At 42.1% G+C, this 25,304-nt stretch overlaps 1 protein-coding gene across 1 annotated transcript in view; it reads right to left on the bottom strand.

Annotated features, from left to right (window-relative positions):
- The window catches only part of LOC110170338 (rab GTPase-activating protein 1-like), a 98,654-nt gene that overhangs the window by 42,411 nt on the left and 30,939 nt on the right, over positions 1-25,304 (bottom strand). The window contains exons 3-7 of the mRNA XM_055165261.1: positions 23,948-24,104; positions 13,606-13,900; positions 10,430-10,604; positions 7,626-7,783; positions 4,054-4,164 (exon numbers count right to left, since the gene is read on the bottom strand). Coding sequence (XP_055021236.1) covers positions 4,054-4,164; positions 7,626-7,783; positions 10,430-10,604; positions 13,606-13,900; positions 23,948-24,104 — 896 coding nt within the window. The remainder of the gene's footprint in view (positions 1-4,053; positions 4,165-7,625; positions 7,784-10,429; positions 10,605-13,605; positions 13,901-23,947; positions 24,105-25,304) is intronic.

Raw genomic sequence — 25,304 nt, 5'->3', positions numbered from 1 at the left:
TGTAAAAATACTCATCTGTGTGAAATTTCATAGCAATCGAACAACCACAGCCAACGTTATCATGATAAATGTACTTTCAGATACACATATTTCTATATAGACGCATATACAGGCCTCTTATTCAAATACCTCCTTAAAATATGTTTTTCACTCTAACTATTCAGACTTGGAGAGTTACTCATTACCAACTTATCCGATCCATTTTTGATGAAAAATAAAAAAAAAAAAAATCTGCCCTTGTTTCTAGGATCAAATGTTCACAAGTGGCTATTTTTCATATAGAGTCACAATAGAAGTGAGGGGGGGAGGGGCTAAGTTGGTCAATTTCATAAATATAATTTTTACTAAAATTCATTGGTTTGCTCCAGAAAAAGTCAATCTTGCACCAAAAATTATTTTCAGCTTGATTTTTAGAGCAGGGGTCAATTAATGAGTTTATAATGGAAGTCAATGGAAACACACATTTCCGAAACACACTACAAAACTTCTCACGTCAACAAAATTGGTCCAATTGGGATGAAATTCACATATGTCTAAAATGCTGTAAAAACACATCTCTGTGTGAATTTCCACGGCAACTGAACAACCACAGCCAAAGTCGTCGTAATAAATATACCTCCAGATACACATATTTCTATATAGACGCATATACAGGCCTCTTATTCAAATGCCCCCTTCAAATATTTTTTTCACTCTAATTACTCAGACTTGAAGAGCTACTCATTACCAACTTATCTGATCTATTTTTGGTGAAAAAGAGAAAAAAAAAAGTCCTTGTTTCTATATATAAATTTTTCAGAAGTGACTATTTTTCATAAAGAGCCACAATAGAAGTGAGGGAGGAGGGGCTAAATGTTGGTCAATTTTGGAAAAACATCATTTTAACTAAAATTCATTGATTTTACTCCAGAAAAATTAAAACATGCACCAAAAATTATTTTCAGCTTGATTTTTAGAGCAGGGGTCAAATAATAGAGTTTATAATGGAAGTCAATGGAAACACACATTTCCGAAACACGCTGAGTGAATATAAACCTTCTCACATCCCCAAAATTTGTCCAATCAGGATGAAATTCACATATGTCTAAAATGTTGTAAAAACACATCTCCGTGTGAATTTCCACGGCAATCGAACAACCGCGGCCAAAGCTGTCGTGATAAATGTTCCTTCAGATACACAAATTTAACAAGGCGGCGGGGTTAAAGGCGCATTTATCAAACTGCAGGTTGGATTCTCAGCAGATTCTGGTCCAAACAGAGGCGGGTTTGTGCTGACGGCGTGGATGTGAAAAGGACAGACGCTGCGCTGGAGGTGAGGGAGGTGAGGGAGGCGGGGGTGAGCGAGCGCAGGAGTGAACGTGACCCAGTTTAAAGGCGCCCCGCTGCCTCACGAATGAGAGACTGCACACGGCCTCCGCGGGGACGACCGTGAGGAAAAACACCTATGGACCATTACTGCAAACGCCGCACACACACACGCACCGGGCGGGTTACACTCATTTCACTGAACTTGGCCCGGTGGTGTCATTGTCTTGTTTCCATGGAGACAGATAAATTTTAGGCCACGTCGAACACTTCAGGCAAGGCAATCTTTAAGGACTGCCATTAAAAATAAAACTGGTTATTTTCTACTACATCCTGGTTATTTTCGTATTCGTAGACGACTCATTTCACTAAAAGGTAACGTTATACAAAACATCAAACTTAGTCCTGGTTTTTAAGGCCTATTCATACTTCATCAGAACATAAGACCTTTGTTCTTGTTCTTGAGGCGATAAGAACAAGAACAAAGTTTGTAGAAGCTCTGATGTTTTATACTTCACAAGATGTTCTGCTGCTGAATTGCCCCGCCCAATCGCTTTGCCCCGCCCCCCTCATTCTGTCCCCGCCCCCTTGCTCTGCCACGCCCCCCTCGCTCTGCCCCGCCCCCCCTACCTCTGCCCCGCATTTCTTTTAGTCCTCCAGCCTGACCACTCTTTTTTTTTTTTGGTGACCCGACTTTTGGATTTCGCAAACTTCTCACGGAAATTACGCTTAACTTTTCTACACCGAAATTTCATCCGAGCCTAAAATGTCCGTGATCTCCCTCCATGAATTTCTTGCCATTTGACGTCTCTATCGTCACTGAGCGTCGTGTCGTACAGATGTTTGTATTTTTTCATAATTTCCTCTAGCTGTGATTCAAAAACATCCACCCGGTGAGGAAGTAGATAAACCATGTCCTCACATAAATAACCAATCAGAGCAAAGACGTCGGACAGTGCTGCCGAACTGATGAACAAAGTTCTGCTCAGCTAAGGTGTCGAGAACAAGAACTGTCCAAAAGGGCCTGGGTCTGCACAGGTGAGTCTGGGTCTGTCTGCGCAGGCGAGTCTTGAGTCTTGGTCTGTCTGCACAGGCGAGTCTTGAGTCTTGAGTCTTGGTCTGTCTGCGCAGGTGAATATTGGTCTGTCTGCGCAGGCGAGTCTTGGTCTGTCTGTGCAGGTGAGTTTTGAGTCTTGGTCTGTCTGCGCAGGTGAGTCTGGGTCTGTCTGGGTCTGTCTGCGCAGGTGAGTCTTGGTCTGTCTGCGCAGGCGAGTCTTGGTCTGTCTGCGCAGGCGAGTCTTGAGTCTTGGTCTGTCTGCGCAGGCGAGTCTTGGTCTGTCTGCGCAGGTGAGTCTTGAGTCTTGGTCTGTCTGCGCAGGCGAGTCTGGTCTGTCTGCGCAGGTGAGTCTTGAGTCTTGTCTGTCTGCGCAGGCGAGTCTTGGTCTGTCTGCGCAGGTGAGTCTTGAGTCTTGGTCTGTCTGCGCAGGTGAGTCTTGGTCTGTCTGCGCAGGTGAGTCTGAGTCTTTGGTCTGTCTGCGCAGGTGAGTCTTGGTCTTGCTCTGTCTGCGCAGGCGAGTCTTGGTCTGTCTGCGCAGGTGAGTCTTGAGTCTTGGTCTGTCTGCGCAGGTGAGTCTTGAGTCTTGGTCTGTCTGCGCAGGTGAGTCTTGGTCTGTCTGCGCAGGTGAGTCTTGAGTCTTGGTCTGTCTGCGCAGGTGAGTCTTGGTCTCTGTCTGCGCAGGCAGTCTTGGTCTGTCTGCGCAGTGAGTCTTGAGTCTTGGTCTGTCTGCGCAGGTGAGTCTTGGTCTGGTCTGCGCGCAGGTGAGTCTTGAGTCTTGGTCTGTCTGCGCAGGCGAGTCTTGAGTCTTGGTCTGTCTGCGCAGGTGAGTCTTGAGTCTTGGTCTGTCTGCGCAGGTGAGTCTTGGTCTTGTCTGTCTGCGCAGGTGAGTCTTGGTCTGTCTGCGCAGCGAGTCTTGGTCTGTCTGCGCAGGCGAGTCTTGAGTCTTGGTCTGTCTGCGCAGGTGAGTCTTGGTCTGTCTGCGCAGGTGAGTCTTGAGTCTTGGTCTGTCTGCGCAGTGAGTCTTGGTCTGTCTGCGCAGGTGAGTCTTGAGTCTTGGTCTGTCTGCGCAGGTGAGTCTTGAGTCTTGGTCTGTCTGCGCAGGTGAGTCTTGAGTCTTGGTCTGTCTGCGCAGGTGAGTCTTGGTCTGTCTGCGCAGGTGAGTCTTGGTCTGTCTGCGCAGGTGAGTCTTGAGTCTTGGTCTGTCTGCGCAGGTGAGTCTTGGTCTGTCTGCGCAGGTGAGTCTTGAGTCTTGGTCTGTCTGCGCAGGCGAGTCTTGGTCTGTCTGCGCAGGTGAGTCTTGGTCTGTCTGCGCAGGTGAGTCTTGAGTCTTGGTCTGTCTGCGCAGGTGAGTCTTGGTCTGTCTGCGCAGGTGAGTCTTGGTCTGTCTGCGCAGGCGAGTCTTGGTCTGTCTGCGCAGGTGAGTCTTGAGTCTTGGTCTGTCTGCGCAGGTGAGTCTTTGGTCTGTCTGCGCAGGTGAGTCTTGAGTCTTAGTCTGTCTGCGCAGGCGAGTCTTGAGTCTTGTCTGTCTGCGAGGTGAGTCTTGGTCTGTCTGAGTCTTGGTCTGTCTGCGCAGGCGAGTCTTGAGTCTTGGTCTGTCTGCGCAGGCGAGTCTTGGTCTGTCTGCGCAGGTGAATCTGGGTCTGTCTACTAACGTGAGTGAAAATGGCCTTAGTCTCGTCTGGTTTGTTTACCTCTCGACGCCCAGCTCTTTGTTGGTCGTCTGCTGAACGGACACGATCACTTTCTTCTGGACGCTCTGACGCAGTTTGAAGTAGAACTTGTCACGATCTTTAGGCACCGAACTGAGGAGCAGAGAAAGACCAAAGTAACACACAAGGACTCGAACAACACAAGTACAAAGTAACAGGGAACATGTAAGAAGATTTTTGTGTTTCAAAGATGTGGATCAAAACCAGGACTAAACCAGAATTAAACCAAGACTAAACCAGGACTAAATCAGTAATAGGGATGATCTAGTAAGGACCATTTCATAAGATATTTGTCTGTCTGTTAAAGTCAGTCACAGGGTTGTCAAAAGTATCGAAATCAGACACTAATCGATACTAAAACTAGTATCAAAACTAGATCCTCATTTTTCACAAGTATCGATACTAAAAACGCCCAATTCAAAGGACAAAAAAAATGACCTTTCCTGAATGTCTTTAGAACGATCTTGAGGTGTATCAGAACAAGTATAAGAACACAGAGACAAGTATACACGCATGGACCTGGTTTAGACTGGTTTAGACCTGTTTTAGACCTGGTTTAGACCTGGTTTAGACCTGTTTTAGACCTGGTTTAGACCTGGTTTAGACCTGGTTTAGACCTGGTTTAGACCCATTTTCGACCTAGTTTAGACCCGGTTTAGACCTGTTTTAGACCTGTTTTAGACCCATTTTCGACCTGGTTTAGACCTGGTTTAGACCTGGTTTAGACCTGGCTTTGATCTGGCTATAACCTGGTTAAGACCTGGTTTAGACCCATCTTAGACCCATTTTAGACCCAGATTAGCTCAGGTTTCGACCTGGCTTTGACCTGGTTTCGACCCGGTTTCGACCCGTTTCGACCTGTTTTAGACCTGGTTTAGACCTGGTTTAGACCTGGTTTAGACCTGGTTTGGATCAGGTTTTAGACCTGGTTTCGACCAGGTTAAGACCCGGTTTCGACCTGGTTTAGTTCTAGTTTCGACCTGGTTTAGTTCTAGTTTAGACCTGGTTTAGTCCTAGTTTAGACCTGGTTTAGACCTGGTTTAGTCCTAGTTTAGACCTGGTTTAGACCTGGTTTAGACCTGGTTTAGACCTGGTTTAGACCTAGTTTAGACCTGGTTTAGACCTAGTTAAGACCCGGTTTCGACCTGGTTTAGACCTGGTTTAGTTTAGTTTAGACCTGGTTTAGTCCTAGTTTAGACCTGGTTTAGTCCTAGTTTAGACCTGGTTTAGACCTGGTTTAGACCTGGTTTAGACCTGGTTTAGTCCTAGTTTAGACCTGGTTTAGACCTGGTTTAGACCTAGTTTAGACCTGGTTTAGTCCTAGTTTTAGACCTGGTTTAGTCCTGTTTAGACCTGGTTTAGTCCTAGTTTAGACCTGGTTTAGACCTGGTTTAGACCTGGTTTAGACCTGGTTTAGACCTGGTTTAGACCTGGATCACTGAGGGGTCTAAATAAAATGTGTTTTTTATTTTCATCATGGTATCAGAATCAGTATCGAGTATCAAATCTGTTCCTGAGCATCAAAATCAAGTTTGAAATTTCAGAATCATGAAAATATAAAACAGTGTCAGTGTAAATTATTGAAGTTACGTCGTTATTTGAACCGTGAACTCGTGTGTCTTTAGCAGTGTTGTGCAAGTTCACACTTTTCATGAACTAGTTCAAAGTTCAGTTCATTTTATATTTAGATGAGATCTGTAAATGAAAGGCTGCATTTATTTTTCAAACTGACTTCTAGTTTACAACAACTTTACAAGATCCACTGTTGGACAAGTGACTTTAAAACTGTGAATGTTTTATTTATGACTTGTTACTGTCATTTCAGAGTCATTAGTTACATTACAATATGACTGTATTTAAAATGTAAAACATGACACGACTGTTGCAGCACTTTTAATTTAATCTCACCAAAAGAACTGTTAAGATGCTGAACTTTTGTGCCGTATATGGACTAAACCAGAACTAAACCAGAACTAAACCAGGTCTAAACCAGGACTAAACCAGGACTAAACCAGGTCTAAACCAGGTCTAAACCAGGACTAAACCAGGACTAAACCAGAACTGAACCAGGACTAAACCAGGACTAAACCAGGACTGAACCAGGTCCAAACCAGGACTAAACCAGGACTAAACCAGAACTGAACCAGGTCCAAACCAGGACTAAACCAGGACTGAACCAGAACTGAACCAGGTCTAAACCAGGACTAAACCAGAACTGAACCAGGTCTAAACCAGGACTAAACCAGGTCTAAACCAGGTCTAAACCAGGACTAAACCAGGTCTATACCAGAACTGAGCCAGGACTAAACCAGAGCTGAACCAGGTCTAAACCAGGACTAAACCAGAGCTGAACCAGGTCTAAACCAGGACTAAACCAGGACTGAACCAGGTCTAAACCAGGACTAAAACAGGTCTAAACCAGAACTGAACCAGGTCTAAACCAGGACTAAAACAGGTCTAAACCAGAACTGAACCAGGTCTAAACCAGGACTAAACCAGGTCTAAAACAGGACTAAAACAGGTCTAAACCAGAACTGAACCAGGTCTAAACCAGGACTAAACCAGGTCTAAAACAGGACTAAACCAGGTCTAAACCAGAATTGAACCAGGACTAAATCAGGACTAAACCAAGACTAAACCAGGACTAAACCAGGACTAATCCTGGACTAGAACTTGGAATCTAGGACCGCCCCTGAGTGAACCCGAGTGTGGTCGTGCGTCAGCTGCGTTTATCTCGGTGGAGCGTGGGCTTCTGCGTCGGTCCTTTGGCTCAGGATCACGGTTTACGCAGGTGAACCTCCCGTGTTTCACCGCTGCTGATATCGCGGTGATTTTAGCAAATTTGTATGAAGAAAAACGAAAAACCCACCATTTCAATCCAGGTTAAAAAAGCATTGTGACGCGCGTTACTGATATTTGTACCAAGTAAAATAATACGCGTGGAGCAGCACGTCCTGTGCGTGTAGATTTCAGAAAATAGGATCCATCCTATTTGTTGACGCTCTACACGAGCTTAGGCGCGTATCCCCGTCAAAATCCAGAGCATGTATCTATTGTTGTATTTGTGCGTTTACCATCAGCACATTGTCTCCCTGGGCAGTTGTGGATCATGTGAAAGAGCCCAGATCCACATACACTGTTCATTTGTGCTTTGAAATGTACTTTTGAAATCCTTGCGTTTGCCGTGGTCAGACTGTACAGAAGGTAAATACAAGCAGCTAAACGCGCCCAGTCAAGTTTGATTGACTTTCCCATTGAGAGACACAAGAGCCGTACGTTCCACTAAAGCTGCCGGTGGAGTCGCCTTCGCGTTGACACGCGGCTGTGGTTTCGCGAGGTGAAGTTCGAGCAGATCGACACTCGTCAGGTGAAAACAAATTCCGACGTTTAACTGAACCCCAACAGTGACGTACGTCGTTCATCACACATAATTTGAACAAATTCACGTTCAAGTTCTTGATTTACAAAAGTGTTGCGTTCAGTTCAAAGTTCACTGAAAAATGAACGTGTTCTTTTGAACTCGTTCATGCACTGGTCACACTGGTCTTTAGTACCTGTAGTTTCCTTTCCCGTCGTCCTCCTTGATGTCCAGAGTCACGGTGAAGTGGTACAGGTCGCTGTCAGAGGGGGCGCTGTGGGGCTGGTCCACCGAGTCCGCGGGTTTAGACGAACGCCGGAAAGCCGTGGAGAAACTGTACAAGATCCGACTGACCTGAACGGAAAAAACAAAAAACAAAAAAACAGAAATATAATCACAGTTTTCCATTTCTGTAGCGCACAAAAGCCTAGAAACATCACTATTCTGACAGATTTTAAAGGTGTATTGTGTAACTTTTCTGGTGCAGGGTCCATGGAGATGTTATTGTTTGGTCTGGAATGTTTCGCACTGCGGCATTAAACATTTCTACTCTAAACTAGGTCAAGTTCCAGGTCAGATCTGTGGAGAGGCGACCCCCGCTCACAGTCAGAATGTGTGTTTTTCTAGGTGTTTTTGAGATTTGTTTAAAGTCACACTGCGGAACATTACGGGTAAAGCGATGACCACGTTTTGGAAAAAAGAAAAAAGACCATGAACGCTCGGACTGATCACAGGCTCCTGATATTGTTGCCCTTTAAATCCATTTTTTTTATTTTTTCGTGAGTTTTCAGACAGAACTAAACCAGGACTAAACCAGGACTGAACCAGGACTAAACCAGGACTGAACCAGGACTAAACCAGGACTAAACCAGGACTAAACCAGGACTGAAACAGGACTAAACCAGGACTGAACCAGGACTAAACCAGGACTAAACTAGGACTAACCAACAGGACTAAACCAGGACTAAACCAGGACTAAAACCAGGACTAAACCCGGACTAAACCAGGACTAAACCAGGACTAAACCCAGACTAAAACCGGACTAAAACCGGACTAAACCCAGACTAAACTAGGACTGAACCAGGACTGAACCCGGACTAAACCCGGAATAAACCAGGACTAAAACAAGACTAAACCAGGACTAAACCACAACTGAACCAGGACAAAACCAAGACTAAACCCAGACTAAACCCGGACTAAACCAGGACTAAACCAGGACTAAACCAGGACTGAAACAGAACTGAACCAGAACTGAACCAGAACTGAACCAGAACTGAACCAGGACTAAACCAGGACTAAACCAGGACTGAACAAGGACTGAACCAGGACTGAACCAGGACTGAACCAGGACTGAACCAGGACTGAACCATAACTGAACCAGGACTAAACCCGGACTAAACCAGGAATAAATCTGGACAAAACCCGAACTAAACCATAACTAAATCAGAATTAAACTAGGACTAAACCAAGACAGAACCAGGACTAAACCCAGACTAAACCCAGACTAAACCCGGACTAAAACCGGACTAAAACCGGACTAAACTAGGACTAAACCAAGACTAAACCCGGACTAAACCAGGACTGAACCAGGACTAAACCAGAACAATTAACTCAGAATCACAAATCCACCCTGTAAACGTGGACGGTGTGTTTACTAATGCGCTCCTCGTGTCACCATGGCAACTCCTGAAACACACAGAATACACAGAAACCCATGTAGAACACCCCCAGCGCGATGTTTTCAAACACTAGCCTCATTATTATTCACATTACACGCCCACACGCCCACACGCCCGCAGACCCGCAGACCCGCGCCGCTTAACCTGGAAATATAATTAATTACACACAATAAGATCTTTTAATCCTGTTACAAAGACGAGAGCAGAGCAGGTTTACTGACTCAAAGAACAACGGCGCCATCTGCTGTTTGTCTCCTGTAAGTTCATACTGATGTGTTAAATGGTCTTTGTTTAGGTTGAACAAAGAGGAAACAAATAAATAAATGAATCAGCCAATCAATCAATCAATAAATAGTTGGAGATTTTCTGGCGAGCACTGACTGCAGCAGAGGTGAGATTTGGATTTTTTTTGTTTTAAAAATTCCAAATCTCACAGCATCTTTGATTTTACAGGAGAAAACGTGGATCTAAACCAGGACTAAAACAGGACTAAATATGGACTAAACAAGGACTAAACCAGGATTAAACTAGGACTAAACCAGGACTAAGACAGGAGTAGGCCAGGACTAAATCAGGACTGAACCAGGACTAAACAAGGACTAAACCAGGACTAAACCAGGACTAAATCAGGACTAAACCAGGACTAAATCAGGACTAAACCAGTACTAAACCAGGACTAAGACAGGAGTAGGCCAGGACTAAATCAGGACTAACTTAGGACTGAACCAGGACTGAACCAGGGCTAAACAAGGACTAAACCAGGACTAAATCAGGACTAAACAGGACTAAACAGGACTCAGGACTGAACCAGGACTAAACAGGACTAAACCAGGACTAAACCAGGACTAACTCAGGACTGAACCAGGACTAAACAAGGACTAAACCAGGACTAAATCAGGACTAAACCAGGACTAAATCAGGACTAAACCAGGACTAAACCAGACTAAACCAGGACTAAATCAAGACTAACTCAGGACTGAACCAGGGCTAAACAAGGACTAAACAAGGACTAAACCAGGACTAAATCAGGACTAAACCAGGACTAAATCAGGACTAAACCAGGACTAAACCAGGACTAAATCAAGACTAACTCAGGACTAACTCAGGACTGAACCAGGGCTAAACAAGGACTAAACAAGGACTAAACCAGGACTAAAACAGGACTAAAACAGAACTAAGACAGGACTAAGCTAGGACTAAATCAGAATTTAACTAGGACTAAACCAAGACTAAACCAGGACTAAAACCAGGACTAAACCCGGACTACAGCAGGACTACAAGGACTAAACCCGGACTAAACCTGGACTAAACCCGGACTTACAGCCTCCTTGATTTGGCAGGAGAACACGTGGATCTGGAAGTCCTCTGAGCTCCTGTAGCTCTCGGTGAAGGAGAAGCAGTCGCTCTCCACGGCGCCCTCTTTCCCCCGGGCGCAGAACAGCACTTTGTAGATGGGGAAGGAGGCGATTTCTGTGCCCGACGCCTGCTCCACGATCCTACAAAAAACACCACAGGTTACCGGGTCAGATCTGCGGAGAGGCCGCCCCGCTCACAGTCAGAAGCCATGGGTTTTTTTTAGGTTTTTTTTTAGCTTTAAAACCACCTGTGATTGAATAAACGTAAAGTAGAGCTGTTTAAAGTCACACTGCGGGACATTTCAGGCAGAGCAACGACGTCTCCGTAGAAACAAGCAGAAAAATTAGACAGTAAACTCCTCAAAATCAAAAATATATCGTTTTTGTCACAGTCAGTGTTGGGGAGTAACAGATTACATGTACCGGAGTAATCAGAGTACAAATGATGAGTAACTGTATTCAGTTACAGTTACTGTTTCAGTGAGTGGGAATTGGATTACAGTTACTTTGTTGAAAAAATGGATTAAACAGAGGGATTTTACTGTTTTCACATTTTGGGCTAAACCAGGACTAAACCAGGACTAAACCAGGTCTAAACCAGGACTAAACCAGGACTAAAACCAGGTCTAAACTAAACCAGGACTAAACCAGGACTAAAACAGGACTAAACCAGGACTAAACCTAAAACCAGGACTAAAACTAAAACCAGGACTAAAACCAGGTCTAAACCAGGACTAAACCAGGACTAAAACCAGGACTAAAACCAGGTCTAAAACCAGGTCTAAACCAGGACTAAACCAGGACTAAAACCAGGTCTAAACCAGGTCTAAAACCAGGTCTAAACCAGGACTAAAACCAGGTCTAAACCAGGACTAAAAACCAGGTCTAAACCAGGACTAAAACCAGGACTAAACCAGGACTAAACCAGGACTTAAACCAGGTCTAAACCAGGTCTAAACCAGGACTAAAACAGGACTAAAACAGGACTAAAACCAGGACTAAAACCAGGACTAAACCAGGACTAAAACCAGGTCTAAACCAGGTCTAAACCAGGACTAAAACCAGGTCTAAAACAGGTCTAAAACCAGGTCTAAACCAGGTCCAAACCAGGACTAAAACCAACATGATGTTTTTTAATTCCGAATTAAATAGTTTGGAATTAAAATATTCTCCTTTGAGTTTAAACTAAAATAATAAATCCAAAATGAGGTTCACACGGAAAACTCGTTAAATCGTCTTTATTTACCGTATTTCCCGCACTATAGGGCGCACTTAAAAACCTTTAATTTCATCAAAAAACAAGTGCATGCGTTATAATCCAGAGCGTTTTATATATGAATTTATTGGGGCGTGTTAGAGACGTGGAGGAAAGTCTGAAGCCAGGACTGGTGGAGCCGGATCGAAGGGCGACGCAACGAGCACGAACTGAACGACCGGGATTATTTTTAAGAAGAATAAACGTTTACATGATCCAGGAATGAATTAAAACGGCTTTAAAATCGAAATAAACCACCCATTTACTTCGGAATTAAGTTTAATTCCTAATAATCATTTTCATGTTTCAAGTGTTTACACGGTCTTTTTAAAACGGAATTAATTTTTATTCAGAATTAAATTATTTTTATTCAGAATTAAATCATGTAAACGTGGCAATTGTGTCTCCAGATATAAGGTTATTTACTGGTAAATATTGTAATTCTGATTTATTCTTAAATCACAAAAACATTGGACATGAAGCCGAGTTGTTTATGTAATAATTTGGTGTTTTGGTTCAAGATGATTCTCCAATCAGAAAGCAGAATGAGCGTCACGTGACCAGTTTCAGTGCTCAAATCTTAAAAAGGACTCTCGCAACCTGGTTTAGTCCTAGATTAGACCTGGTTGATGATATCAGCTTTAAAGTATCAATAAAATGGAAAAAGATGATGGCTAAAAGTAAAAACTAAAGCTGTTTTTTGAGCAAACTCGTGTTCCTTTGACAAACGAGTCTCACGCCACAAAACCACCGTGACTCTACAGTTTATCACACACAAGCAGCACTTCCTTTGTGAACTTCCACTGTCACTTCTGTTCAACTAAACACCGAGACGTAAAAAGACACAGCTTATTTAAAGATGCATTATGTCACTTTTTGGAGGTTCATTTACATATTTACATCTTTACAGACGAGTGGGAAAAACGCCCAGATCAGTTTCCCGTTTCCTTTGTGTTTATTTTGTTCAAATAAATCATTATTGCGTCTAAGTTTTGAGGTTACTGAAAGACTGAAGGGCCGTTCACACCAAAGCCTCAAAAAACGCCTGGACGTCTCTATGTGGAGCCTTTGCATTTGAGTTTAGACGCCCCCGACGAGCGTCTTTGACGCCGTGGACGAACGGGAGAAAAATACTTGACGCGCGTCCGTTGCCCTGGAAACAAGAGCCCGGTCCCGGTCTTTTCCCGAAACGATGTCAGACCAGACTGAGAGACTTTAGTGTTTTTATGACATAAAACATCAGCGGAGGAAATCGACTCGACGACTGGGACGGATATACAGTATATTTATACTCCGCTAATGACACTGAATCAGTCCTAGTCTAGTCCCGGTCTAGTCCCGGTCTGGTCCCGGTCTGGTCCCGGTCTGGTCCCGGTCTGGTCCCAGGTCCTAGGTCTGGTCCCCGGTCTAATCACCCGGTTTAGTCTCTGTCTTGTCCCGGTCTAGTCCTCTGGTCCCGGTAGTCCTGAGTCCCGGTCTAGTCCTGGTCTAGTCCTCTTGATCCCCTCGGTGATTGTGGTGTATATATTTATTCTCCGTTCATGTTTGTGTTTCTCTCTCTGGTTTTTCTTCCTGATAATAACGTCATTAGGTCACTGGATACTCGTCCCTGATTGGTTGACACGGTGCATCTGACGCGAAAAGTTCAGCATTTTCAACTTCTGACGCTGAGGTCTTGGACACGTGTCTAGAGCGTCGACGCCAAAACGCTCAAGACACGCTGACGCCGAAGACGCGCCGCAAAAACGCAGGACGCTCTAGTCGCGCGTCCACATCGACTTTACATTGAAACTGGACGCTCTGACGCTTTGATGTGAACGGCCCTTAATGTCCTGGTTCCTGTGAGACCCAGACCTGAGCCTGTACTCGACAGGTGCGAGCCTGTACCTGACTGATCCGTTGGGGCCGCAGGGCACGTGCAGGGTGACGGGGATGGGCACGGCGCTCTCCGCCCTCAGCGTGGCCATGGCCCTCAGAGCCTCGGCCTCGTTCCGCGGAGCTTTGACCCAAGTGCAGCCCAGATACAAGAGTTTATTAAACTGCACGCTGTCCTCTTCTGGGACGGCAGGGACCGGGGCAGGGGCAGGTGCCGGTGCCGGGGCAGGAGTCGTGGCTGGGGCAGGTGCTGGGGCAGGTGCAGGGGCAGGTGCAGGGCAGGCAGGTGCAGAGGCAGGTGCCGGGTCTGTGGAAGAGAGGACAGGTTAAAACAACAGTTTTAAGCATAGACAGTACACATGAGTGGACACAGCAAACACTCTGGACGCCGTCTGTCAAATAAGAAGTTCTGCAGGACGTTCTTCCAGCTCCTTCTGACCCTGGCTCCAGTTGACTTACATTTTGTCGCCCCTCTCTTTGTAACTCAGGGGTCTATATATAACCTTTTTCTCCAGTGAGTTTCCTTTACAAAACAAAAATGCCAGAGAGCTGCCGATTTCAGCAGTTGTAAAGAAACTGAGTAAATATAAGAGTCACGATGAGCTTTAGACAGGGAACAGTTAGATGCTTAAAAAACATAAACCACTGTCCATTTATCAGTGCATGAAGTTGAAATGATACATTTACACTGGTAATAAATCAAATTTTACTTATTATCCACAATACATAGAATTCTGAAATCCCTTGGTGAGTTCCTTGGAAGGGGGTGGAGAGATACAGGTTGAGCCTCGTCATTTTGGTTTTATTTTTATTTATTTTATTGATACAGGGACAGCGCACAAATGTTTTTACATGAACCTTAATAGGAGAGATGCATTGTACCAGTAGTAGTCGTCCCTGGGCAGGTTCATTGATTGTGTTTAATTGACTTTAGCGCCCAGACGAACCTCACCCAGACACGGGAGAAACATGCAAACTCCACACAGAAAGGCCTGCGAGACCCGGGGATTGAACCTGGAACCTTCTTGCTGTGAGGCATAAGTGCTAGCCACCGTGCCACCCTTAAAATATTCATATTAACCCGCTCTACATCATCCTGAAAATTTTTTTTTTTTTTTCGCTATTTTGTCCATCAGAAAAATCCTATTCATAACACAGAGACTGGCTCCAGATTCGCTGCTGTAACCGTTTCGTTTGAGCTTCATTTGGAAAAAGGATTAAAACTTAAAACATAACAGACTCCAGACACTCCATAGACGTAAAAATCGCACAAGGGGGCGATGGGTCTTCACTGAGCCCTGATGAAGACCAGTTGGGGCGAAACATGTTGCTTTTGACCATCTAAATAAAGGCCTTTTCACTATATTTTTCCTCGTGCGATTTTTACTTCTTTGGACTTTCCTTCTCAAAGCACAACACAAAGTCATTCACCTTCTCATGGTGAAGGCAGACAGTTCTGAAGCCACAGCTGCCCTGACTCAAGTGTGGCTGCTGATCTGCGACACAGGTCCTTTAAACCAGGGGTCCAAACTTTGGCGCTCTGACCAAATTTCCAATGAGTAAAAGTGAGTAAAATGAGTCAGACTAAACTAAACTGCGACCAAAATCAGAGCATTTAACCCAAAGCCCAGAATGAGAAACACACAGAGGATGTTTCTGATGCTTTTCTGGTGTGACATTTAACCTCTCCGTTTCACACTTGACCAACAGGAAGTAGAACAATGAGGCACTTCCACTGCTGAGTCGCTCTCTCCACTTCCCCGTGTTCAGTCAGCACAAACACAGAGCGCAAACCACGGCCCAAACCTCCGACTGAACCTGCGGATTTAAAGGTCCTACATGACCCAGTATCGACTCCTGCAAATTATTTATGCCAATTTATAATGTTCCTCCTCAAAAACAAACCTGGAGTTGTGTTTTTGTTTCATTCACACACGTTTGAGTACCGTATATTCCGCACTATAGGGTGCACTTAAAAGCCTTTAATTTCATCAAAAACGAGTGCGCGCTTTATAATCCAGAGCACCTTATATATGAATTTATTGAGGTGTCTTAGTACTACAAAGCCGCTCCGCTTGCAGCATTGTGTACATATGTGTGTACGTGTGTGTACATGTATATGTAAGTGGGTCTGGTCAAATGGTAACAGAGGGAAACAGGGGCAGATTTTTGACATTCAAATGTCTCTTATTCAGAAACTAGAGGAACTATTGAAATAAGTAAAGTATCAGAATGTAGGAAAGAGTTACACTCCAACAGGGTCAAGTTAAACCTGTCATATTCTTTCAAGTTCAAGACAAACATTTTTTAAAAACTCATGTCGGTAACGGAGGGAATGAAATATGCAGCACTTTTTGGTCAATAAAATCCAAACAGTGATAACTCTTGGTTCTCACTTACATATCCTTAACAAACTGGTTTGAATATTTGCTTCATATAGTTTTCTAACCATATGGTACAAGATTAGGTTGAAAAACCTCTTACTTTTTGATTCATGAGATTTTTTATTAAGAAAGGTCATGGTAACGGAGGGAAAAGTAACAGAGGGAGAATTGTACAAACAAGTAGAAGGTGCAGGATTTTACATCATTTGTCGCTTTTTTCTTCTGAATACTTTAATATTACTTCAAAATGAAAGGAAACTATTTCTATTTCTAAAATATGTGAGTCCTTCCAAGCAACATTTTTTTTATTTTAAATACATTTTTTTGGAAAAATCATGTACCTTCATCAACAGTTCAAAGATGGAATAACACAAGATATGATGAAATACATCCATTTATTTACATGATTTTCAGGTCTTTGAAATTTGGGAAATAATTTTTGTTCCATGTTTCATACATGGTCTGTTTAAAACGGATGGAACTTTAGAACCAAAAATGGTACAGAAAAAAGGTCAACAGTTTCATAAACTAGAGTACATATGTATCTGTTCAATACATTTTTATATCAGATGATAAATACGTGAGGTTACGCACTGTGTTTGACCACTATCGTGTTTCTTGCCTCTGACCAAAATATTTCCCAGGATGCAACGCGGCCTTTTAATAACAAAGACGTCAGCTGAAACGCACCTATAGACCATTCAATGACAGTGCGCCTTATAATCCAGAGCGCCCTATAGTGCGGAATATACGGTAAAATGTAATTATTATTAGTCTGTCTACATCTCCAAAATAATTCTAGTGAAGGTCTATGGAGTTTGTAATAGTGTTTTCAGTTTGAGAGAAGAACTCAGCCAAAATCTGCAGGGTTTGTGTGTTAAACATGTGTGAACGAAGCAAAACCAAACTCAGAAACATTGTAATATTTGCTAAATACGACTATTACAAAATGTACAGAACATCTTGAAAAGCTGAGGCGGCGCCACGGGGATCAGTGAAAGGTGGAGCGCTTCTCGTTCCTCTGACACTTCCCATTTTAGAAAACCGACCGACTGAAATAGAGCCACGAGAGCAGAAGTCGTAGTACACGCTATGACTCAAACATTTTCACGGAAACAACACACACACACCAAAAAACACACACACACACACTTCTCATAAGGACTGTACTGATTCAGCCTTTTCTTCACATTCTAGAGCAGGAGTGTTGAACTAAAATTTAAGGAGGTCTGGTTAGAAAAAATCTCGTCAAGCAGAGGTCCAGGACACACAGTAGGACTACATTATATCTAGGGCTGCAGTTTAAAATAAATTTGAGAAAATAAATAAAAAGGCTAAATTGTACATCTTAAAACCAAGTGTTTACTTTCATATCTCAAATCTTCTTTCCTCTGTCTGTGTCTGTGTTCAGAGTTGCGATCGTCTTGAATGCACGGATTTGATCGGCTCAGCAGCGTCACGATCGGTTTGTTTGTTCCTCGGTCCATTAATACAGCGGTGTAAAGTTTAGAGTCTAAATCAGGGGAGCTCAATACGTCGATCGCGATCTACCAGTCGATCGCCGTGTCTCGTCTCGGACTCGCGTTTGGACTCGGTCTTGTCTCTCACTCGAGGTCTGACACTCGACAAGTGTGATCATATTTCATTCCGGCCGCTGCTGTTGGTAATAAACTTGTAGCGGGTGCAGGAGCGTGTGGGGCGTCTCAGTGCAGCCTGTGCGCTCATTTGAAACCCGCGGAGACTCTACGGCGCATCACAAACACACACGCTCCCTATGCACGGCTCGTCTGCGACAGCGTGTGCCCTCGTGTACCAGCGTGCATCACAGGGCAGGTTCAACTTCCTAAACATCCTACCTGTCCATCTGCCTCACGTCAGCACGCCGCCCCTCGCCTTTTCACGCTCTCGCTCCTTCCTGCGTACAGCCAACACAAGCCCCTCCCACAGTGCGGCTGATTAGAAGAGCAAGACCAAACGTGAAGCAAAAACCAGTCTAAATTTGTGTTCCAGTGTTGGCACAAAGCAGGTCTACAGCATAGAGCGGATCTACAGAACAGACCTACTGCCACATTTGGCTGAAGTTTGTCTAACAAAAGTGACAAATGCATCTGTGTTTGTCACGATGTGCGTTTGGTTTGGTAAACGTGCAGAGGCTGGTAAATATCACTGCAAAACCAGAAAAGAATGAAACTCCAGTTTGAAACTTTAAAAAACAGGTTTAAAAATCTTCCTTCACTTTTTTCACAGTTTTGTGTAAAGTGCCAGAGGAAGTTCTCTTAAAGAAGAGGTTCTCAAACTGTGGGGGAGGGTCCAAAAAAGGGGCACAGAGTGTTTCAGTGCAGTTTGTTTGACTTTGTATGAGGTAGATCATTTTGACTTGGTCATTTTATAAGTAGCTCGCATGATGAAAAAGTGTGAACACCCCTGGTTTAAACTGAACAGGCCTTATACAACTGATTCAACTTATAAAATGAACTGCATTTAGCCTCATGTGAAAAATGCTAAAGTCGGACTAGATCCAAACTCGAGTCCTGAACCAGCTCTGGTTCAGGCCGGGCTCAGAGGAGCTGAAGCGGGCAGTGGTGTGCGGAGGATGGACCACTCAGAACAACATATAACAAACCAAACCAGACTCACGGTTCTGTCCGGATGATTTGCATCACCTCGGAACCAGCCACAGTCCTCGAGCACAGAGGACAGGAGCAGCCCGTCCGGACCTGTAGTCACTTTCCCCACACGGAACCAGCGCACAGACGACAGCACGGAACCGCTCAGACCCAGTCCACTGAGCACCAGTCTCGCTCGCCCCCGTCTGGAACCAGGACATGGAGGACAGAGCTTCCAGACCAGCTGACCAACGCGCTCCGGCGATGGCACAAGACCCAAGGACCCAAACCTCAATTTCGTCTTGAGCTACAGTGAGTTGCTCCTGCGTCTTTATCACCGTTTCCCGAACTCACATCTTCTGCTCCGGGCTGATGAGCGGTGAGTTGTGTAAATTTCTACACTTACGCTGCTGTTTTATGAGCTCATGGTGAGAACTCGAGATGACGACGGCTTGCGGTTTTAACGGGGAACACAGAAACCTTTCGCAATTCGAGGAACATCGAGCTGACCCTGTCCCTGACCCTGACCGAGGTCCACCAGTTAGTGACCCCTGTTCTAGAGTTTGAAAACCACCAATAAAATATATAAAAATAAATAAATAATAATAATAATAACATTCGTGAAGCTGCCTTTTGGATATTTTATGGTAAAGTGCAGCGTAATCAATTGGAAAATCTGTCTCTTGCTCCCGTCTGCCACATTCTTTATAGAGATGGATTCACGGTTTTGGAAAGAAATCTCCAAACTTTCTCCTTCTCGTTATTTGTTTGGCATCGGCTCCACAAACTTGCCCTATCAATATTATGTCTTTAAGTCCTTCAAACGACAACACTCACGTCTTTGGGGTTGAATAACGGCTCCAGCGATTGTGGGAAAAAAGAATCATTTGACTTTTGTTTATTTATACTGACAGAGAAGACGATGAACTTTGTGTCTGTTTCCCGTTTGTGACACTGAGAGCAGGTTAAACACAGACCGCGGAGGCTAAAAACACACAATAAACAACAGAAAGACACAGATACCTCCGTTTAGCCTTGGGTGTGGACGCTGAACTAAAGCGACCGTTTTTTATGGATCTATTAAAGGCTCTGTGGTAGAAAGTGACGAAGTAGAAAAGCGCTTCAAAAGTGCTTCAGTCGGCATTACCGCAGAACTTTTCACTAATACTTTATTCCTCAACATTTGATTTATTCTTGCAGATTTTTACATAATGAAGTAAAAGTACTGCCTGTGCCTTTTACTTTTAACTTTTACTTCACTGCATTTGAGAGCAGGTGTGTGTACTTTCTACTCCACTACATTTTTGAACTGGACTGAAAAGTAAACGTTTTTTTTTTATTAAAACAGCTAGAAAAAAATATATAATTAAAAATGTTTTGTTCAAAATCACTACATTTAAAGCTTTAGTAGTTTTATACTTAAGTTGATTTTTTATTTGTGTAACTTTTCTGATGGAGAGTTCATCAAAAGGTTTTTCTCCATGGAGATGTTATTGCTTTGTCTGGAATGTTTCACAGTGCGGCATTAAAGCTTTTCTATCAATCTAGATCAAACCAGACTGAGTTACAGGTCAGATCTGTGGAGAGGCGACCCCGCTCACAGTCATAATAACTGTTTTTCTAGGTATTTTTGAGCTGTAAAACCACCTGTAATTGAATAAATGTACAGTAAAGCAGAGCAGTGTAATGCCACACTGTGGAACATTCTAGGCAGAGCAATGACGTTTCCATAGAAACAAGCAGGTGACGGATCCTCCACCAAAGAGTTACACAGTGCACTATAGTGTAGTTTAAGTAGTTTTGTAGTCGAGGCTGCACTAATCGAGACCAAGACCAGTCCAAGACCACAGGGTCCTGAGACCAAGTCAAGACCAAGACCTCTGAGGGTCAAGACCGAGACAAGACTGAGACTTTTAAAGGCCGACACTGAGACCACGGCCCATCAAGACCAAATTGAGACCTAAAACGGATACATATCTGATCTTTTGACATGTGACTTCAGTGTGAACGGTCAGGTCACATTCATCCACCTACACGTTATCAACAAGACACAAACGTCACTATTCTGCACTGAAGTAGGAGAAAATTGTTAATGAACTCTGTGTCACTGAAGTGAAGCACATCTCCACTCACCACAAAACACCACGACCAAAAACCTCGTCCTTCTCCTTCTCAATCTCCTCCTTAAAACAAGTAAGTTGTTCATGTTCTGGCTCCGGTACGAGAGGAACTTTAAAATCTCCAGGTGCTCGATGCTGCGTCCATGTTTGAACACAGAGACGCTCGCTGCGGGACACTTTTGGGCCATTTAATGTTCACACTGGAGTCACATACAAGTCACATTTAATTGGAAATGTGAACAACCTCGAAAAAACATCGAATTTCACAAAAAAATCCAAATTGAGCGTTAGGCCCTGCAGTCTGAACGTAGCCTTACTTGTTTTAAGGAGGAGATTGAGAAGGAGAAGGACGAGGTTTTTGGTCGTGGTGTTTTGTGGTTCAGTCCGTTGAAAGGAACGTGTGGATGTGGAGATGAAGCACATCACCACTCACCACTCTTGGCTCCACTTCAATGACACAGAGTTCATTAACAATTTTTGCCTACTTCAGCGCAGAATAGTGACGTTTGTGTCTTGTTGATAACGTGTAGGTGGATGAATGCACTTTGGCCGTTCACACTGAAGTCACATGTCAAAAGATCAGATATGTATCAGTTTCAGGAGCACATATCCAAGTGTCCTGGGTCACATTTGAAAAAGTCAGATCTGTGTGGTTCAGACTGACATTAAAAGATCAGATACAGGAACATAGGGGCCAAAAAAATCGAATTTGGGTCACTTCAGGCTGCAGTCTGAACGCAGTCATACACACTCTGTAATCCTCTGTTATGAAAGATTATTACAACACTATTTACACTTCTGATACAGTCTGTGGTTAAACACAAAACACAAAGGTGATTGTCTCTCTATTGTGTGAAAAATAAGGAACAAAACAAAACAATAAACCAACAGGTCCAGATATTGACATTTGCAGTGGTGGAAAGTAATCAAGTAAAAGAAGTAAAGCACTGTACTTCAATATAAATTATAGATATTTGTACTTTATTTCAGTACATTTTAAAGGATACTTTTTACTTTTACTTCACTACATTTTAGAACTGGACAAAAACAAGAAATCAGCCCAGATATTTGAAATAGAAGTAGTAGAGGTAGTAGAAGCAGTGTACTTCAGTATAAATCGTGTGTATTTGTACTTTACTTTAGTACATTTTACAGTATAAATCGTGTGTATTTGTACTTTACTTTAGTACATTTTACAGTATAAATCGTGTGTATTTGTACTTTACTTTAGTACATTTTACAGTATAAATCGTGTGTATTTGTACTTTACTTTAGTACATTTTACAGTATAAATCGTGTGTATTTGTACTTTACTGAAGTACATTTTACAGTATAAATCGTGTGTATTTGTACTTTACTTTAGTACATTTTACAGTATAAATCGTGTGTATTTGTACTTTACTTTAGTACATTTTACAGTATAAATCGTGTGTATTTGTATTGTACTTTAGTACATTTTACAGTATAAATCGTGTGTATTTGTACTTTACGAAGTACATTTTACAGTATAAATCGTGTGTATTTGTATTTTACTTTAGTACATTTTACAGTATAAATCGTGTGTATTTGTACTTATTTTAGTACATTTACAGTATAAATCGTGTGTATTTGTATTTACTTTAGTACATTTTACAGTATAAATCGTGTGTATTTGTACTTTACTGAAGTTTTTACAGTATGTGTATTTGTATTTCTTTAGTACATTTTACAGTATAGTGTGTATTTGTACTTTATTTTAGTACATTTTACAGTATAAATCGTGTGTATTTGTACTTTATTTTAGTACATTTACAGTATGTGTGTATTTGTACTTTACTTTTTTACAGTATAAATCGTGTGTATTGTACTTTACTTTAGTACATTTTACAGTATAAGTGTGTATTTGTATTTACTTTAGTACATTTTACAGTATAAATCGTGTGTATTTGTATTGTACTTTAGTACATTTTACAGTATAAATCGTGTGTATTTGTACTTTACTGTACATTTTACAGTATAAATCGTGTGTATTTGTACTTTAGTACATTTACAGTATAAATCGTGTGTATTTACTTTACTTTAGTACATTTTACAGTATAAATCGTGTATTTGTACTTTAGAAGTACATTTTACAGTATAAATCGTGTGTATTTGTATTTTACTTTATACATTTTACAGTATAATCGTGTGTATTTGTACTTTATTTTAGTACATTTACAGTATAAATCATGTGTATTTGTATTGTACTTTGTATTCAGTATAAATCGTGTGTAGTACTTTACTGAAGTACATTTTACAGTATAAATCGTGTGTATTTGTACTTTAGTACATTTTACAGTATTATTTGTACTAGTACATTTTACAGTATAAATCGTGTGTATTTGTACTTTATTTTAGTACATTTTACAGTATAAATCGTGTATTTTGTACTTTATTTAGTACATTTTACAGTATAAATCGTGTGTATTTGTATTGTACTTTTAATTTTACAGTATAGTGTGTATTTTGTACTTTACTGAAGTACATTTTACAGTATAAATCGTGTGTATTTGTATTTTACTTTAGTACATTTTACAGTATAAATCGTGTGTATTTGTACTTTACTGAAGTACATTTTACAGTATAAATCGTGTGTATTTGTACTTTACTTTAGTACATTTTACAGTATAAATCGTGTGTATTTGTATTTTACTTTAGTACATTTTACAGTATAAATCGTGTGTATTTGTACTTTACTTTAGTACATTTTACAGTATAAATCGTGTGTATTTGTACTTTACTTTAGTACATTTTACAGTATAAATCGTGTGTATTTGTACTTTACTGAAGTACATTTTACAGTATAAATCGTGTGTATTTGTACTTTACTTTAGTACATTTTACAGTATAAATCGTGTGTATTTGTACTTTACTTTAGTACATTTTACAGTATAAATCGTATGTATTTGTACTTTACTTTAGTACATTTCACAGTATAAATCGTGTGTATTTGTACTTTACTTTAGTACTTTTTACTGCGTGCAGGTATCTGTACTTTCTACTCAACTACATTTCTGACCAGGATGGAAAAGTAAAAGTATTTTTTATGATCTTTTGAGACCTGCTGAAAAGGCTGAGATTTTTTTTTTTTACACATTTGTAGTTTAAACAAATAAAAATCTACAAAGCAAAACAGCTGAAAAAAATAAATAAAAATAAAAAAGTCAAATAATTTCAGTAGTTTGAGTGGCCACGCCGTGTTGTGTGTTTGTGTGGTGATGTTTACCTGGAGCACAGGGTCTCGGGGTCTGGTTCTTTGGTTCCTCGTGTTTCTCCATCTTCTCTGTGCTGCTCTTTTCCTCTTTCACTTCATCGTCGTCGTCGTCGTCGTCGAGCACCTCCTCCAGAGCCTTCTCCAGCTGCTCGTCGCCGTTACACGACATCTGAGACACACGGTTTAAAACACACGTCAAACTCAACTTACTGCACTCTCTTTAACGTGAGAAGTGTCTTTGCTAAAAAAAACAAAAAAGAGGCTGTGATCACCTCGCCTCACAGATCGACGTCTGAGTCTGGATTTAAACAGAGTCAAAGTCGAGTCTGTCTCACGTTGGGTCAAACTTAAAAACTGGGACTAAGTCGTGGGTCAAACTAAATATTTATTGAAAAGTTTCAGCAACATCTGCGTGTTTTCTCTTCTTTCGAGATATGTAATGTTAAACCTTTTCTTATTAAAATAAATGTTTAATAATAGTTTTGCTTAAACACTGAATCCAGAACAAGCAGAATATAAAACAATAACATTTTAAATAAATAAAGTCTCTATAGTCGATCTGTACTCACTGGACCAGCTCTAATACATGTTTGATATGAACTCGCGGGCCACATATAATTAAATTGTGGGCAAAATTTGGCTGACAGGGAAAATGGATAAAACTGTGAGCAGTGTTGTGCATGAACGAGTTCACTGAACGTTTGTTAATTTTTCAGTGAACTTTGAACTGAACACGACACATTTGTAAATCAAGAACTTGAACGTGAATTTGTTCAAATTATGTGAGATGAACGACGCACGTCACTGTTGGGTTCAATTAAACGTCGGGATTTGTTTTCACCTGACGACTGACGAGGTCTGCTCACACTTCACCTCGCGAAATCACAGCCGCACGTCAACGCGAAGGCGACTCCACCGACAGCTCTAACGGAACATACTGACTCTGTGTTTGTCAACGGGAAAGACGATCAAACTTGACTGAGGCGTTTACGGCAAACGCAAGGATTACAAAAGTAAATTTCAAAGCACTAACAGTCTTTGTGGGTCTGGGCTCTTTCACACGACACAGATCTGCCCCAGGAGCATGACGTGCTGATGGTAAACGCACAAACGCAACAACAGATCCATGCTCTGTGTATTTTGACGGGGATATGTGCCTATGTTCATGTAGAGCGTCAAAAAAATAGGATGGATCCTGTTTTCTGAATCTACGTGCGCAGGACGCGCTGCTCCAAGTGCATCTAGCTCGTACAGTGGAGCTGCCCTCAGTCACTTTCCATACATTCTTCAAATTATGCATCCAAAAGTTGCAGTGACGTCGTCTGTCACAGAAAGAACATACAGTCGTGTCCTTTAGTCTGACAGAAGC

This window comes from Boleophthalmus pectinirostris, unplaced genomic scaffold, assembly GCF_026225935.1.
Source record: "Boleophthalmus pectinirostris isolate CB_2022bp ecotype Guang Dong unplaced genomic scaffold, ASM2622593v1 HiC_scaffold_7, whole genome shotgun sequence".
Lineage (NCBI taxonomy): Eukaryota > Metazoa > Chordata > Actinopteri > Gobiiformes > Gobiidae > Boleophthalmus > Boleophthalmus pectinirostris.
This window is presented reverse-complemented; position numbering and strand designations above follow the sequence as displayed.